Source organism: Ursus americanus, chromosome 28 (assembly GCF_024610735.1).
Source record: "Ursus americanus isolate L20-20 chromosome 28, mUrsAme1.1.p, whole genome shotgun sequence".
Lineage (NCBI taxonomy): Eukaryota > Metazoa > Chordata > Mammalia > Carnivora > Ursidae > Ursus > Ursus americanus.
The window spans coordinates 3,879,667-3,896,318 of record NC_142154.1 but is presented as its reverse complement, the minus strand read 5'-3'; the positions used below and the strand labels follow the sequence as shown (position 1 = coordinate 3,896,318).

The 16,652-nt window shown below is 52.8% G+C and overlaps 1 protein-coding gene across 1 annotated transcript in view; it reads right to left on the bottom strand.

Moving 5' to 3' along the window:
• HOMER2 (homer scaffold protein 2) overlaps positions 1-11,994 on the bottom strand; it is an 89,473-nt gene extending 77,479 nt beyond the window's left edge. The window contains exon 1 of the mRNA XM_045813007.2: positions 11,797-11,994. Coding sequence (XP_045668963.1) covers positions 11,797-11,801 — 5 coding nt within the window. The 5' untranslated portion in view covers positions 11,802-11,994. The remainder of the gene's footprint in view (positions 1-11,796) is intronic.
• Between the last annotated feature and the right edge of the window lie 4,658 nt (positions 11,995-16,652).

The window sequence follows — 16,652 nt, the reverse complement described above, 5'->3', positions numbered from 1 at the left end:
TTTGTTAGAACTCGGGCTCTCTGGCCAGCTCGACTTTGGGCCACCGTGAGACTCCCTGAGTGGGGCGGGGGGAGGGGTGAAGTGCAGCAGCAACCAGCCCACCTTCCACGACACACCTGTGAAGCCCCATGGGGGTGGGGGCACCAACAATCTGCCACCACCCTGCTTCTGCCCTCAGGCGTGGAGCTTACCCTCCAGGTCAGCACATTAACGTTCATCCCTCCAAGAGATTATCTGCTCCCGTGGACAAGGAAGTCTGCTTCTCACAGAGGTTAATAAACTTACAGATCTCATTACTTAGAGAGGTCATGCTGGCAAGAATTTTAATGCATTTTTGAGAAAGGGTCTGGGAGAGTTATTAAAACAGAACACTGGCCATGCAGAGGAGCGAGGGCGGAAAGGTGACTGATGGGGATGGAGCAGGCTCCCCCTCCTCCCGCATGGCGTCCCCCAGCTGCGGATGGCACAGCACTCAAGTCCAGCCCACCCCGTCTCTGTATGCCCACATCTGGGTCCGGGACCCTTTGACTCTGCTCCTGCTCCCAGGTCGCTGGGCATGTTGGCGAGTTTTCTAGTTGTGGCGACTGGCACTTTCACAAGCTCCTGCTCTTGGAGCTCCAGCTGGGCCCTCAAGGTTACTCACAAGTGTGTACCTGCCCCCAGCTAACTCCCTGCCCCAACCTCCACAACCAGATGCAGGAAAGCATTTATTTCCTCCTCTTCTACCCTGGTCCTCAGATCAGTTCATTAGCTCACGCTGAGTAGGAAAGCCAGCCCACCCAGCTCCTTGTTCCCCATCCCGCCACAGCCTCAGAATGCCTCCATTCCTGCACCGCATCTCGTCTCAGAGGATGACCCTCTGGGCACTCTGGAGGCTCACTCCGCCCCAGAGGCTCTGGCTCTAGTTTCCTCCTGCCTGTCTCTAGTATCTCTGGTCTCCTCCTTTCCTTTGCCCTCAGCTCCCAACACACTCAATTTATGAGACAAAGTCAACCTTCCTTCCACCTGACTCAGCCGCCAGCTCACCTCCATCTTTGGCCAGACTGTCTACTCCTCACCATGTACCCACTCCCTGACAGGACTTAAATGGGTTTGAGCTTTACACTGGCCTAGACCTCCCCTTAACATCCATCCATGCCTTAACACCCGCCCCACACTGCGGGACTTGGGGTACACCTTGGGTCCCCACCTTTCTCCAAGTTTTCTGAGGCCATGGCCCCAAGAGCAGCCACCCGCTTGGCCTCCTCTCCTCTGGCTCCCAAGACATCTCTCACCTCTGCTTTCCTCAGACGCTTCTGGCCTCTGTCTCATCCACTGGCTTCTTCTCAATCCCTTCAGCTGACCCAGAGCTGCACTGTCATCTTCCTGACCTGTCCTCTCCTTGGGAGACCAAATCCAGAGATGATGGCTCCCAAATCCATACCTCTGGCTCTCTTCTGACTGCTGAGTGCCGGAGCCGAATTTCCCCCTACAGAGGCCACCCCATGAAAGATCCACCACCAATGGAAATTCATCATATCCACCCAAACTAAGCTCTAACTGCCCCCCCCAAACTGAACTTCCCCTTGTGATCCCAACCTCAGCCAATGGCACCCATCATGCCATCGAGAAACATCTGAGCGGCTGGCAACCCAGCCTCTTCCTTTCCCTCATCCCAGCAATCAAGAGCTGTGGGTCCATGGGCCATATGACTTGCATGGGGGATGTGGCCCCCAGGAAGTTCATCTGAAGAACATGGGTTTTGCTCCCAGACTCAAGCCAGATTCCCAAACTCTGCCCCTTCCTGTGGGAACCTGCTTGGATCACTGAATCAGTCCAGGCCAGTTTCCCAACCACAAAAGTGGGGGCTGTGAGAGTTAGGTGAGATATTGACACAGTAACCCCACTGCCAATGTCTCATGAAGTGATGGCCTCATTTGTGTCCCAATTTAGTGACGCTATAGGAAAGACTCTCCAGCCTTCCCAGCAGGGTGCCGGACATATATTGTCCATTTTCTTGTATTTCGAGTATTCCCAGAAGCTGCCTCGGATCCCTTACTGAACAGGGCGAGGTTGACACCATATACGCCTGTGCTGGTCTTCTCTCTCCCCTCCTCCCCTCTGTTCCCGACATGGTCTACTAACTCTCCACACTCCCTCTCCGCGACAGCCTCTGGAATAACTATCTTGCTCCCAGTATTGCTCTCGTCTTCAAGCCCAAAGATGTCCTCTCCTGGCCTGTAGACTGAAGTCCAAACTCCCAGGTAGACAGCATGCTTCCGCCTCCCACCCTGTCTTCTCCTGCTCCCCAAGCTCACTGCCTGCCACCACCTCGGCCGGGTCTCATTCTTTGGTCCCAGGACCGCCTGCTCCCCTCCCTGCGGCCTTATCTCTGGCTGGCTCCCTGCGACCCACAGGACTAAGTCCCAGCACCGTGGCGCAGCAGGCTTACCCCCCACCAACCTTCTGTGCTCCTGAGCTGGCCGTACACCTCACACTCTCCCTCACCTCCCTGCCCACTACTCACAGCTGAGGCACATCAAAATGTGCACTTCCTCGACTCTTCACAATGACCCTATGATGTCAGTACTATTATTGTTCCATTTCACAGATGAGGACATTGACGTTCAAAGGAGGTCAGTGCCTAGCCCCAGGTCACGCAGCCAGATGAGTGGTAAGCCAGGACTGAGCTCAGGGTCTCTGTGCTCAGGCCCCATGCTCACCACTTCCCATGGGCATGGGCAGTGCTCTGTGTCTACATGTCTCCCGCTACCCCACCCAAACTCCACCTCATCTGCCTGGGAAACTCCTACACATCCTTCAAGACCCAGTTCAAAGGTCACGTCCTGCAAGAAGCCTTCTCACCCCCTCTCACAGAAGAAAGCACTTTATCCATGTTCCTATTTCAACAACAGGGCCTGTCTCAGTGCCCTCATGACCTGTCACCATCCTTCTCCCTCAGGAGGGGAAGGACCCTGTTCTACACCCTGTCTTCCTGGTGCCTGGCCCAGAGATGGCGCTCGACAGGCAGGCGGTGGTCACTGGTCAGAGGCTCAAGAAATACAGGAACTGAGGAAGAGATGGGGGTGATGAGAAAAGAGTCTGGCGGAGCAGGTGAGGGCCACAAACCAAAAGGCCCTGAAACCTACTGGTACACAGTCCACACGGCCCCCGGCCCCATATTCCCTGCGCTGATCCCTGAGGTAATGTCTGATGTCCTCCTTCCCCACTGGACTGCAAGCCTCAGGGGGCCACAGACGTGGATGGTCTCTTGAATTTCTTGAATGAATGAATGAATATATGAATAATCAAATGGAGGGTTCTCTGACCGGCAACATGAATCCTTGGTCTGATGCCCAGAACGGGGAGAAACCCCTCATTCTGTCATCCACATTTACACCTCCCCGTGAAAACAACTGGTCGGCAGACTGGCTTTCCTGTTGGCATCCGTGGGTCGGCTCTGCTGACCCTCACCATCCTCTGGCCAGTGACCCTCCTGCACCCACACCACGGGAGAGGTTTCGTGCTACGAGCAAGGCTGCAGAGGGCAGGCTTCATGTTGTCAGGGCCGCCCGGTGACAGGGAGCCGACTCTGGCAGGGCTCGGGACTGGGAGCAAGCAGCTGAGGACTGAAGCGGGGGGGGGGGGGGGGCGGGGAGCCCAATCCAAGATGAGGAATGGGATATCCCTGACCACATATTCCAGAAGGTTCCTCAGGGGTCACCCGTCAAACCCCACCCAATGCAGACACGATGGCGAGGACAATGACAAGGATGATAAACCCGGCCACCGGGGCATTGAGCACTTCGGTGCCGGGCACTGTGCTAAGTGCTTTAGACTCATCCCCTCGCTCAGTCCCCTCGTTGTGCGTGTAACAGATGAAGACAGTGACATCTGAGAGAGAAAATGCCTGGTTCAAGCACACAGCCCGGGGAGCTGGGTTTGTACTTCACTTCACCATCCTCCTGGCCCCCCTGACAAGTGGCCGCAGTGACCCTGAGGTGAGCCACTGGGCGAGAGTTCTCTCTTCGGTCACTCGGAGGCGTCAGAGAGCTCTTCCTCAAACTGCAGCAGCTGAAAGCAGCCTGGAAGCCAGCTCTAGGGGAGCTCCTCTTCCAGCCCTTCGGAGCCTCCCAGAACAGGCTCCATTCCTTTCCACCATGAGGACCTTCCCCATCCCCTCCTCCCCTGGGGCAAAGAAGTCAAAGCAATTCTCCTTCTCTCCATGTATCCGAACAACTCCATTAAAAGCCTTCCCAATTAGAGATCCCAGAAGGAATCCAGTGCCCAGGCAGCAGGGTCTGTGATATTCCTCACTAATTGGGTCCCTGTGGATACCCCCGACCCAATAATCCACAGACGAGAGTACCCCCCAGAGCCAACGGACAAAGAGCCTCAGCCGCCCTAACTTGTGACCTCCCCAGGGCAAGGCAAAAAGAAAGGGTCCCTCCCTCAACTGGGACCCAGCTTCAATTCCGCTGGGAGACACCTGTATACCAGCCTAGGTTCTTAACGCACCCCTCTCAGGCTAACTGCTTTGCCTGGTGGCGATGCCATGGTCCCCAATTCCCCAGAGCCATAATAACAGGACCATCAACCAGGCTTGTGAATAAAAAATTTTTTCCCCTTAAATCTCTCTAGTCGTTGACAAATGTCTAAATGTGTTCCCCACAAGCATATTTTTATTCTAACAAGCTAATTTGAAATATAATTTAAATAAATTCTACCAGAACGATACCATATGACGAACAGCGCACGGCGGCAGAAATGCTGGAGACTTCCTCGTGGTTTAGCGAGGCTCCCAACCTGCCACTGCCCCCGCAAGCGCACCCCACTAGGAAACTGTGCCACGATTCCAGTGCTCACCTCCAGACCCAGAAACACTGCACCACATCTAGAAACATGGACACACTGGGGAAGGAAACAAAGCCTAACTCTCAAGATCTAGAAGGTCAGGACTTGGCACCTGAGATTTCTAATATTCTGAAAAATGCTTTTTCTCTATTGTAAATCTGTTTTTGGACTGGTGTTCACCTTTTTCTTTTCATTGTTAAAAAAAATTATTGAAGCCTAACTGACGTACAATGTCATAGGAGTTTCGTGCTTACTGCATTTTTGAGAAAGGTGGAGTCAAGTTTTTCTTTTCAAGTGCTTCCCATCCCCACCCCATGGACCAAAGGGAAGTCTATTTCCACAGGTTTGAGATGCCTGTGCCGGCTGAGCTGAACAGGATTTATCCAGGTTTTGTGTGTGTTTTAGTTGCCTTACAACGGAAGCAGGGAATATAATCAATCCTTCCCATATATACGTCCCTACCAACCTTCTTGCCAAGGGAATTCTCTGAAGGAGGGACTGCGGTGCCCACCAGTCAAAGGGCTTTAAAGCAGAAGAGGCACTGGGGGGGAGAGGGGGGACATGGGTGCTTTCTGCTTGCAGAGAACCTTCTCTTCCAGGTTTGAAAGGAGAATCACTCTGCTCTGATACTTCCAAACAGGCAGAAACAATCTGAGCAGCTGGGTCCTAGTCCACCAACCACCCTTAGCAACAACGATGAATCCTTGATGTTCTTACCAAGATTCACTAAGGAGCCGTGACTCACCCAAAATTACACAGTCACCGCAAATTACCCAATGTTAATTGTGATGCTGGTTTCTCTAGCATTTCTTTCCTTCGGTAATTCATTTAGAGCAACCGACTGCTTTAAGGAATTGTCAAAACGTCTTTTTTTTTTTTTTTTCAAATACCCTGCCTTGTTCTAGAAGGCCTTCAAACAAGTTTACAAAGCTGTATGAACTTTAGCAAAACGACAACCTAGGACTAGGTGTGGATTTGTGTGCTGGTGTATATTTATAGTTCCTGGCATGAAAAGATGTCCACTCAAGGTATTTCAAGTTGCAAAACTTATGTTACAAAACAGATGTAGGATATGATTCCATTTTGTTAAAAATACATTTGGGGGCGCCTGGGTGGCACAGCGGTTGAGCGTCTGCCTTCGGCTCAGGGCGTGATCCCGGCGTTACGGGATCGAGCCCCACATCAGGCTCCTCCGCTAGGAGCCTGCTTCTTCCTCTCTCACTCCCCCTGCTTGTGTTCCCTCTCTCGCTGGCTGTCTCTCTCTCTGTCGAATAAATAAATAAAATCTTTAAAAAAAAAAAAAAATACATTTGTTCCAGGTAGACCTACATGTAGACACAGAGACACAGATACACGGGAAGAAGTCTGCAAAGACAGCGGACTGCTGATGGAGGTCATCCCTGAGACGTGGGATAACAAGTAATTTTCACTTCCTTCTTTATGCTGTTATGTTTTAGTATGAACGTGTAGCATTTTTATAATTAGAAAAAAGCTATTTTCATTTTGTTAAAAAAAAAAAAAAAAGAAGCGGTAGATGAGCAAGAGTGAAGGTAAACAAGGGTAGGGCTGCAAGAGGAAATGGGGAGTAAGGGCAATGGATGAGGTCTGAGAAATTTGCTACGAGTGACCACATATTTAACTCTAAGTTCCCCAGGAGCCACTATACAAAAGAGAGCTAATGATTTACACAAATCACCACGTCCACCTGACAAACCACCTGCCCAGCTCTGAGTCCTCCTTCAAGGGATTGTGCAGGCACCGCAAATGCGCCCTTGTCAAACTCCATCGTCAAACCCTCAGGGATAAGGGGTTTCAGGGCTGCTTCCAACAAGAAGGATGGCGTCTCCCCAGAGTAAGAGTCAACCCGAAGAGTGTTCACTCATTCCTATTCCTTCACTCATTCATGCCATACATAGCTATTTAGTGCCTGCCCTATTCCAAATACTGTAGTTCTTCCCAACTCTGGCACAGAAGGTGACACTAAGGGCCCCCAACATAATGAGGGTGATCCCAAATGCTAACAGCCCCCTGGCACTCCCTATAGCATACTGGGGCATCTGTCCTAAGTGCCCCAAATAGGCTGGCACCGCCTCCAACACCCTATGGATGACAACATTTTGTTTCAACTCACACGTAAAGCTGGTACTTCTCTATGTGGCTTACCTCCAATTCTAAAATACAAACTCCTTAAGGGCAGGAGTGACCTAGTAGGTCTGCTCATCCTGCATCTCTAACAGACCTTCCAAATGCCTTACAGATGAACAGATAGAACGAACCTTAGGAAGTGAAGCTTAGAAAACCCAAGACAGGACCAAGAAAGACAAGTTCCCTCAATGTATCTGAGAGGCGATATCTGTTTTAGTCAACATGAACCTCAGAGCAAAGCCCCTACTTTGCAGGAGGAATGGAAAATTAGAGGGGAAGGAATGAACAGCAACAGAAAGTAACCAGTCTAGATTACTGAAAGAAGGCCCAAGGTGTCAGATAACCACGATTGTGCCCGCCGCACACTGCAGTGTAATCTTGGCTGGACAGAATAAATGAGTGTAAACTGAAGCCAAACAGAACTACAGTAGATCTTGTTTGTAAACAATGGCAAAATCAGCTAAAAGACACAACAGTGGGCAAGCTGGCTTCTCTGTTACCTTTTGCAGGCGGGTAAAAAGATAATTTACAACCCCAATACTCGGATGACAGCTGACAGCCCGAAAATTAACCCAAGTCATAATAAGAGCTAAATGGCTTGCTTTAGCATTAAAAGAAAATTGCATCCAAATGTGGTTTCTTTCTCTCTTGGCCCTTGCAACCCTCAATTAAGCAAGCCATATGAAAGGTAATCCAAAAATTATCACAACTTCCAGGCCAGCATCCAAGCAAGGCACCACAATCAAGCATTAACTCCATCAAAAAATCCTGGGGGCCTATTAGGTGCCAGTCACTGTGCTAGGTGTTGAGAGATACTGGTGACAAAGCTAAGACTCAATCCTTGTGGGATGCTACAGGGGAAGACAGATTATAAATATGTAAACAAAGCCCAAATGACTGCAGGTGTATGTGGTGAGCACTTGCAGACGAAAAGGTGTGGCTACGTTAGCAAGTAATGGCGGTGCTCAGCAAAGACTCTGCAGGTGACCCTGGTGGTGTAATCAGAAGCATGAGGAAGAGGAAAGTATTTGCAGAGCCAGGGCAGGAACAGCCCAGGCAGAGGGAAGAGCAAGCTCAAGGATCCCCAGGCAGAGCAAGAACAGAAACAAGGCTCACGTTAGCAGAAGGCCAGAGTGACGGGGGAAGCTGGGGATGAGGCACTGACCAGCCCCCTGTGGCTGAAGGGTGTTCAAGGAAGAGCGTGACATGATCTGATCTGCGATTTTAAAAGCCAGTCACTCGGGCTCCCAGGTGGAGAACGGACTGGAGATATCCAGGCTGGATGCTGGGGGACCTGTTAGGACGTCGGTCCAGGAAAGAGGCAAGGGTGGCCAGGACCAGAGTGGGAGCTATGATGATGAGGACAGGTGGACACCAGATAATATCCTGGAGGTGGAACGGTGGGACTCACTGATTGCATCGATGTGGAGGGTGAGGGAGAGGAGAAGCAAGGACCACTATCAGCAAGAGGCTGGGTGGTGGGGTCATTGACTGGGACGGAGAAGATGAAGGAGAAGCTGGAAAGGGTATCAAGAGCTCCATTCATGGACAAGAATTGGAAGCCCCAAGAAGGGCTGTGTTGGAAATAAAAATATGGGAGTCACCAGCAGGGGTGGGGTGGGGGCTGGATAACATTATAGGAAGAGAGTATCGACAGCACAAAGGAAGCTGGTCCAGTCCCTAAGCAGCCCCACCATTCGGAGGTCAGAAGAGCAACAGCAGGGAGACCGAAGAGGAACAACCAGGAAGGTGAGCAGAAAACCAGGAGAGTGTGGTGGCCAGAAGCTGGAGGGTGGTGGGAGAATAGGGAATGAGGGAGTTGTTCCAGGGAGGAGGGAGTGGCCACTGGTGAGGAACATGCCCAAGGGACTAACACAAGGACAGAGATCTGACAGCACGCAGGTTACCAGGGACCCCGCAGTTGGGGGTGGGACTGCAGAGCGTGGAGGGTAACGAATGGTAGGAGAAGAAAACCAATGGAGAGAGTGGGTTTGGGACATATCATCTGAGATGTGTTCAGGTGAAGGGGAGCAAAGAAGCAAGAGAGAGAAGATGACAGAAGCTAAAGCTAAGCTCTCCAATATGGCAGCAACTACCCACATGTGGCTATTTCAATTAAATTAAAAATTCAGATCCTCGGTCACACTAGACACATTTCAAGTGCCCCACAGCCACATGTGGCTGGTGGCAGCTGTACTGGGCCATGCAGACACAGCACATTCCCATCAGTGTGGAAAGGTCACCTGGACAGCACTGAACCAAAACCCATGTGTATACGGAAGGGAAAGGACAGGAAAGGCCCTGGAGGGAGGGAGGTGGCCTGACGAGGCAAGAAGGGACAGGATGGACAGTCCTGAGTGGGGGACAACAGGAAGGCCTGGCCAGCCACTGAGACAGGTGGCAAGAAAGCCCCCAGGGCAGCTGCACGCAGGACGACCGGCAGCAGGGGCATGAGGCTTTCCTCCGTCTGTGGCTCCTGGTTTGTCAGTGAAGGGAGGCAAGGTGTGTGTGGGGAGAAAGAGGTCTGAGGAGAGAAGGTAGGAAACGGCAGCCTCGGGGACAGAAAACACAAACTTATTGGGGAAACCACACGCTTAATGCAAAACACTTCACAGAAGAGAAGCGGAAAACAGTGAATGTCCGAAAGAGGAAAAGCATCTTAAGTGGGGAAGAAGTAAACTCAGATTTTGTTTTTCCTTAAGTCCTGGCCACGGCTGCGCTGTCGAGCCGTAACAGGGCTGTAGGACCACAGGGAGGTTCTCCACTGGCTGCCCTTCTGTTCTTCCCCCTCACCCTACTCCACTCTCGGAAAGGATGACATTGGTTCTATTTTAGGTGAAAATGGCTCCCTCCACCCTCCTCTGTCTGAACTGCTCATCCAGCCTTAGCTCCATCTCAATTTACAGCCATGGGATGTATGTTCACATAAATTACAGAAGGGGATATATCGAAACTGGTAGAAGTAGGCAGGAGTTACGAAGCAGCCCTCACCTACAAGAAGTGAGTAACAGACGTGTACCGAATGGCGCCACGTTCCATTCAAGCAAGATCCCCAAGCTACTCCTCCCTGATGCTCCACAAACAAAAATTACCTTCTGACATTTTCTTTAAGCTTTTGAGTAAACATTTTCATTTCCACAGAACTGTTTGATCTTAACGACAGAGTTACAGTATCTGGTTTTGATCACGCAAGTGTGTTGAGTTGGTTTTGTGCTGTCAGTGGTGGGGGGGGGTGGCAGAGAGTTAAAATTACCAGATCCCTTTTATCTTCCATCTTGAGACCTACATTTGCCAACTCCTCCCCCCCCCGTACATTTTTTTTTTTTTTAAGTATGAAATCTGAGAACCTCAAAGGTTCCCACTGCACAAAGAGCAATCCTTTCATAGTCTACCAAGAGGTCACTGGAAATGTGACAGAAAACCTGCTTCCCCACCAGTGTGCCTCTGGTATAATCACCCACAGTTTCTCTATGTGTGAAATCTCCCGGATTGGCACCAAAGTCTTAAGCAAATCTCTTGGCCCCTTTCTCTCCCCTCTGTCCTGTTCACGGAGGTTTGGAGCCCTCACACTTCCCTTCATTCAAATTCCTCTCAGCCTGCCTGTGGTTCCTCCTGACACCTTGCAGACCCCACAGATAACGTTCACAGGGTAAGATGACTCCAGAAACTTACCTGGAGTGAGGTGCCATAGAGCCACTGACCGGTGGGAGCTAGATCAGGCTACCAGGACAATCTCAGCCCTTTCCACTCCTCCCCAACTCCATACAGAAAAGCACGATCTCTAAACCCACCCAGCACCCAGCAGAAGTCTTAGGGTCATGAGAAGAACTGTCTGAACGGCGCTAAGCACAGCAGCAGGGGACACAGAGATCCAGGAACTCAGGTTCACTGACCCCCCCACCCACCCCTGTGGCCGCTGTCAGGCTGTGGCTTCCCCTCAGCGGATGCACGAAATGTCCTTCTACAAACACTCATCGGCTGCCCAACCTGGGGAGAGTCACCGAACCACTTAAGGCATCAGTTTTCTCATCTGTAAAATGGGCATAATAACTGTTCCCGGAATAAGAAGGAAGCACCTCACCACGTGCTCCCATCGGGTGAGCAGATGTAAGGAGTTAATCGTGTTAGCACAGTGGCTCCCTGACTCACGGCGCCTACTGTTCAGAGACGCCAAGGAGAAATTAATCCTGTTTTTTAAATTACTTTATATACTCCCAAGCATTAGTCACTTGGACAGAGTATTTCAACTTCTCCCCTGAGCATCTTACTCCGTATGTCGAAGACTGGAGCCTCACCCCGGCTCCTTCCATACTTCCATCACCCTGGTCCGTCTCAAAGCGGAGTCAAAGTCCACTATTCCTACGCTCCGGGAGGGGGGTTGGGGAGGGGGGGGGTCATGATTATTTCGGCTGTTCCCTTTGCACGAAACTTCTATTTCCATTTTGCTTGTCATAAACCCAGTCGTGGAGGACGACAAACTGCTTCTCACACTCGCAAACCCAGGCCCGGGAGTTGATCGCGCCCTGGACCGCCGTCCCCGCCGCTGCCGCGCGCCGGGGCCGGCTCGGAGGCGGAGGGCCACGGGCGCGGGGCCGAAAGTCCGCGCCAAGGCCAGGCTGCCCCTGCCGGGGACCTGCGCGCCCAAGCGGAGGGCGCAGGGCGCGGGGTCGGCAGCCCCTCGGGCTGGCAGGCGCCGGCCGCGCGCTCGCCCCCGGCCCCCGGCGCAGGGAGGGGGCGCGCGGGCAGAGGGCGCCGGCCCCCGGGGGGTCCGAGCCGGGGAAGCGTCGCGGCCGCTCCGGCGCGAGCCGGCTCACTCACCCCATCTCCGGCGCTGCTCCGCCGGCCGCTCCGACGGGCCCTCTGGCGCTCGTTCCCCGCGCGCTCCGCAGCCGCTCCCCGCGCTGCACATGCGGCGGCCCGTGCGCGCCCGGCTCAGTCCCGGCGCCGCTCCATTCCGCGGGGCTGCGCGGCTGCCACTGTTGCCGCCGCCGCCGCCAGGCGCGGGCGGGCGGGGGCTGGGCCGGCGGGGGCTGGGCGGCCGCGCTCGGGCCCCGCCCCGCCCCGCCCCGCCCCGCCCCGCTCCCCGCGCCGGCTCCTTACGTAACCTCGGGGCCCCCGGCCGCGGCGCCCGGCCAGGGGCGGGGGGCGCGGCCGCGCGCTCGCCGCCAGCCTTCCCGGAGGCCCCCTTCCCGCGGCGCGCGGCGTGGGGGCGCCCCGCCCCCGGCCGGCCCGTGGGGGCTTGGCGCAGGGCCTCCGGGAGGGCATCCCGCCTGCTGGATCGAGAGTCGCACTCGCAGCTGAAGGGACTTTGGGGCCATCCTACGATTGCAGATGAGGGAACTGAGGACCCGGCGGGGGAAGTGAGTGGCCCAAGGTCACATTTTCAGACCCGAGCTCAGGTTCCCAGAACCTGAGATGGGCACGGTCATGCCCCTCCGTGAAGCCCACCTTCATTTCTCTGTCCATTGCTAGGCTCGATGGCTCAGGGTACCCGCCGCCATGAAATTTCGGGAAGCCAACGTGGCAGGAAGAATACTGCACCTGCAGCAGGTGTTCTGGGCTCTTCCCGGGGTAATGATGGGACTGGGCTCCCAATTAGAGCGTAATAGCTTTTAAGGAGGCTTAATTAAGCTTGGTTTTATTCTTAGAGCAAGGGAAATTGAGATGGCAAGAAGAAGAACTTAAAGAAGCGCAGTCCCTGAATCCCCTGTCCACACAGCATGTTCTGATTCCCTACCAGAGGCTGGCACTGGGACTAAGCTAACCTTCCGCCCCTGAGGGCCTCACCAGATGATCTTCTGCTGAGAACACACTGCCCACATAGACCTGCCATTTCAGGAGAGTTAAAAAAAAAAAAAAAAAAAAAAGTAAAGAAACAAGCATATGAAGTAGGGCCACCATCTCAAACCTACCCTCATCTCTTTTGGGACCACAAGTTTACCTGCTAACCACCAAGGCCTCCTCAGGGGAGGAGGGGGGAGGCACCCACCCCCTGTACTTCACACTGTGGTAATTTTCTCAATTACAAATCTGATGTCACAGTGGCTTCCTTCCCACTGTCCTTAGGATACAGACCAAGATACTAAACATGCCTCAAGACCCTGCCCCATGGTGTCTCCACTGTCCTCTCCAGCCTTTTCTCTCTTCTTCTCCTCTGCCTGCCCTTAGCCAACTGACCATCCCTCTTTCAGCCCCAGGAACTTTGCACATGCTATTCTCTCCCTCTGGGAAGATTTTCTCCTCTCCTGTCTGTGTCACCCCTAGTCAATTCCTACTCACTCTTCAGATCTCAGTTAAACTGTCACTTCCTTGTGGAAACTTTACTTAATGCCCTAGACTGTGAACTCCTATACTCCCATTCTGCACTTATTATTTGCAATAGATATTTGTGAAATTACTAGTTTAATATCTATCTCCCAGGCACATTTGCAGACTCTGTGAAGCCGTATCTTTTTGTTCATCATTGTATCTCCAGTGCCTAAAGTTGTGCCTGAACGTCCTCCATAAACACCTGTTGAATGAATGAATTAGCATCAGCCAGGCCACAGACACACAGAACTGGCCAGGGTCTGTAAGCACAAGGGAGTCTGTTCAGAGCCAGGACAGGTATCTGGTCCCGGAGGAGACGGATCTATCACCAGCTGCATTCCAAAGACCAGGGGTGGGGGTGAGGGCTGTCCTCAGCAGTGTCGAAGGCAGAAGTCAGCACAGGGAATAGTGGCAGAGGCAGTGGCTGGCAGAGGCCAGCTTGGCTGGAGTGGGGTATCAGATTCACTGTGCGGTGGGGCCAAGCAGTCTCCCAAATGCCAAACAAGAATTTCTTTTTGTTCCACTGATGGGAAGGGCACACCCACTTACCTTGGGAGGATGCAGTGAGGCAAAACAGGTGGAGCTGGTGAATCACCTGGGCTGCTTCCCAGTCAGTGGGAAGCAGGGCGATGCTGCAGGTGTGAGCCCACAGAAGGCTCGACATTCCAAGAACAAAGTGGCTGTTCCTCTGGACAAAGGCCCTCCCTACAAGGTGAGGGTAAAAAGGAAAAGCATTGACCAGACAAGATTTGGAAACAGAAACCCCTCGTTTGCAGCAACTTTGGAAGACCTATGGGGAGTGGCTTCCCACCTCTCCTTCAACCCCAACTCCAGGCCTGGATTGGGTGCTGCCTCTCGGGAGCCTTCCCAGACAAGCCAGAGCCTGGGGTGGCCCCTACCAGCAGCACTTAGTCAACATGGGATCTGCCTGAGAGTGGGGCCACTCAAGGTCCCTGTCAGTGCCTCCTGTTCCATCAAAACCAATTGTCACCGCTTTTCTGTGAAAAATCTCCCAGCGACAGGCTCTGTGTGGCCCAGTTGTCAAGAAAAAGGATGGGCCAAGTCTCTTTGTTCAACTGCTAACTGTGGTGAAGGGGAGAGAGGTTCTGTGCTGACTGGAGGCTGAGGCAGGGCCAGGAGACTTGAATATCCTTTTGAGACTTGAGTATCCTTTTAGGCTGAGCAAGAGGTGCCAGTGGGGGGCACCAGACTAAAGATGGGGGTGGGGAGAGGGAGGTCCTGCAGACAGCGGGAGAGCACAGGGTCCAGTCCTAGGCAGAGGCCTGAGCCTTGGAGGGGAGAGGAGGGTCTAGAGGAGAAACCTGACAGAGGGGGTGGGGTTACACTCTTCTCCAGGAAGCAAGGATGCCTACTGAACCTGCACGAGCAAGGGCAGGTGGAGTGAAAGACAACTTTGAAACATCAGCCTCAGGAAGGTCAAAGGGGATGTTTGGATAGACCCAGAGTTGGGAGTGGGCGGGGCAGAGACACCCCCACGAGTCTGGGAAGCCAGAACTTGACTGGCACAAACTCAGAATTCCTGCTATTCTGTGTGGGCAGCAGAGGCTTCCAGAATCGGATCTCCGGGAATGGACAGTCAGCCTGAGGAACGTTTTGCACTCTGACCAGGGCAGATCAGACGACTGTGGGGGCCCACCAGAGAGCTGCAGGTGCAGGGAGCTGAGGAACCAAGGAAACAGGGAGCAGCTTCACACGCGCCCCCTCCTCTGTACGGCCTGCGAACTCCCCGGAGCTGCCTCGGCAGAGAAGCACTGTGCGCTCTGTGCCTGAGACAGCAGCACTCCGCCACTCTGACTTCCCGCCTCCTGGAGAAATGGCCGAGTTCAGTCCAGGGCAGGGTAGGTACAAGACGAGCTAGAGCAGACTGCTGTACCAGAAAGTAAGGAAGGGCGGCGACACAAAGAGCCACTGAAAGAGCTCCCAATGGCCAAAGCGGATACTTGGAGCATGAAGAGAAATGACACTGATTAGGATTGTGATGCGAAATAAGAAACAAAGATACATCAGTCCATACTTAAATTATTAAGGGGGCGCCTGGGTGGCTCAGTCGGGTAAGCGTCTGCCTTCAGCTCAGGTCATGATCCCAGGGTCCTGGGACCGAGTCCCCATTAGGCTCCCTGCTCAGTGGGGAGTCTGCTTCTCCCTCTCCCTCTGTGCTCTCTCTCTCTTTCTCAAATAAATAAATAAAATTTTTTAAAAAGTCAACTAAGTAAGTGGAGAAGAGGCAAATCTTCCCTACAGAAGACTTCCAAAAGAGAGGTGTAGCTACTCCCCCTCCAGGAGGTAGAGTGTGAGACGCTCCACTCCCCCACTCCCTTCAGAGTAGGTCTTTGTGTCTTCGTGATTTGCCTTGAAAGCACAGTGTACGGACAGGGAAAAATGGTAACTTCACAGTGGAGGAACCCAGCAGACCATTCCTTGACCAAGTGATCAAGGTTAACATCATCAGTGATGAGCCACGTTGGTGTCCCGCCTCCTCTGATAGGGTGGGACGAGACGTGTACTTCGCCTGCATGGTGTCTTTTTTCCCCTAAACCCATAACCTCAGTCAAATCATGAGAAACACACCAGACAAATCCACATTCAGGAACATCCTACAAAATACCTGATCAGTACTCCTCCGTCGAGGTCATGAAAAAGAAGGAAAGACCAAGAAACTCTCACAGACCAGAGGAGAACCAGCAGACGTGATGACTGAATGCATCCGAGATCCTGAACTCGGTCCTGGAAGAGAAAGAAGGAAACCCGGTGAGATCCGAAGAAAGTCTGGAGTTCAGTGACTAGCAACGGGCTATGCCGGCTCCTTGTGCTACACGTCCCCGTGGTAACGTAAGACGCTGACAGTGGGGGTGCTCAGTGAGGGGTGTGCAAGAGCTCTAGGCATTATCTTTACCACTTCTCTGTAAATCGAAAATTGGTATGAAATAAAAAGTTTATAGAAAAAGAAAGTAGCCCTGGGAGTCTCCTGTATACCAAATCCTGCATGCTGTCTCGTCATTGGCCACAGCGGGAAGGTGAGCGTGCAGAGCTCTGAGCAAGTACCCCATCTGGTGATAGCGGGGGCTTGACGTGGTATGCAAGACTCCCAAAGCCAGCCGCCAGTATCCGTGCTTTTCCATGCAACTCGCAGTGAGAAGTACATCTGACCCCACAACCCAGGCCCGGCTTCAACGTTCTCCACAGATACCTATCTATATAAAATGGAAACAAAAGTTTTATATATATTTCATATATATCAAAGTTATACAGAACAATTCTTATCCTCTCAACCGCAAAGCATTCAACGTTGTCCCTTCTGTTCTATTTTTAAAAGCAGTGCTGCCCACAACCCACTCCATTGATTT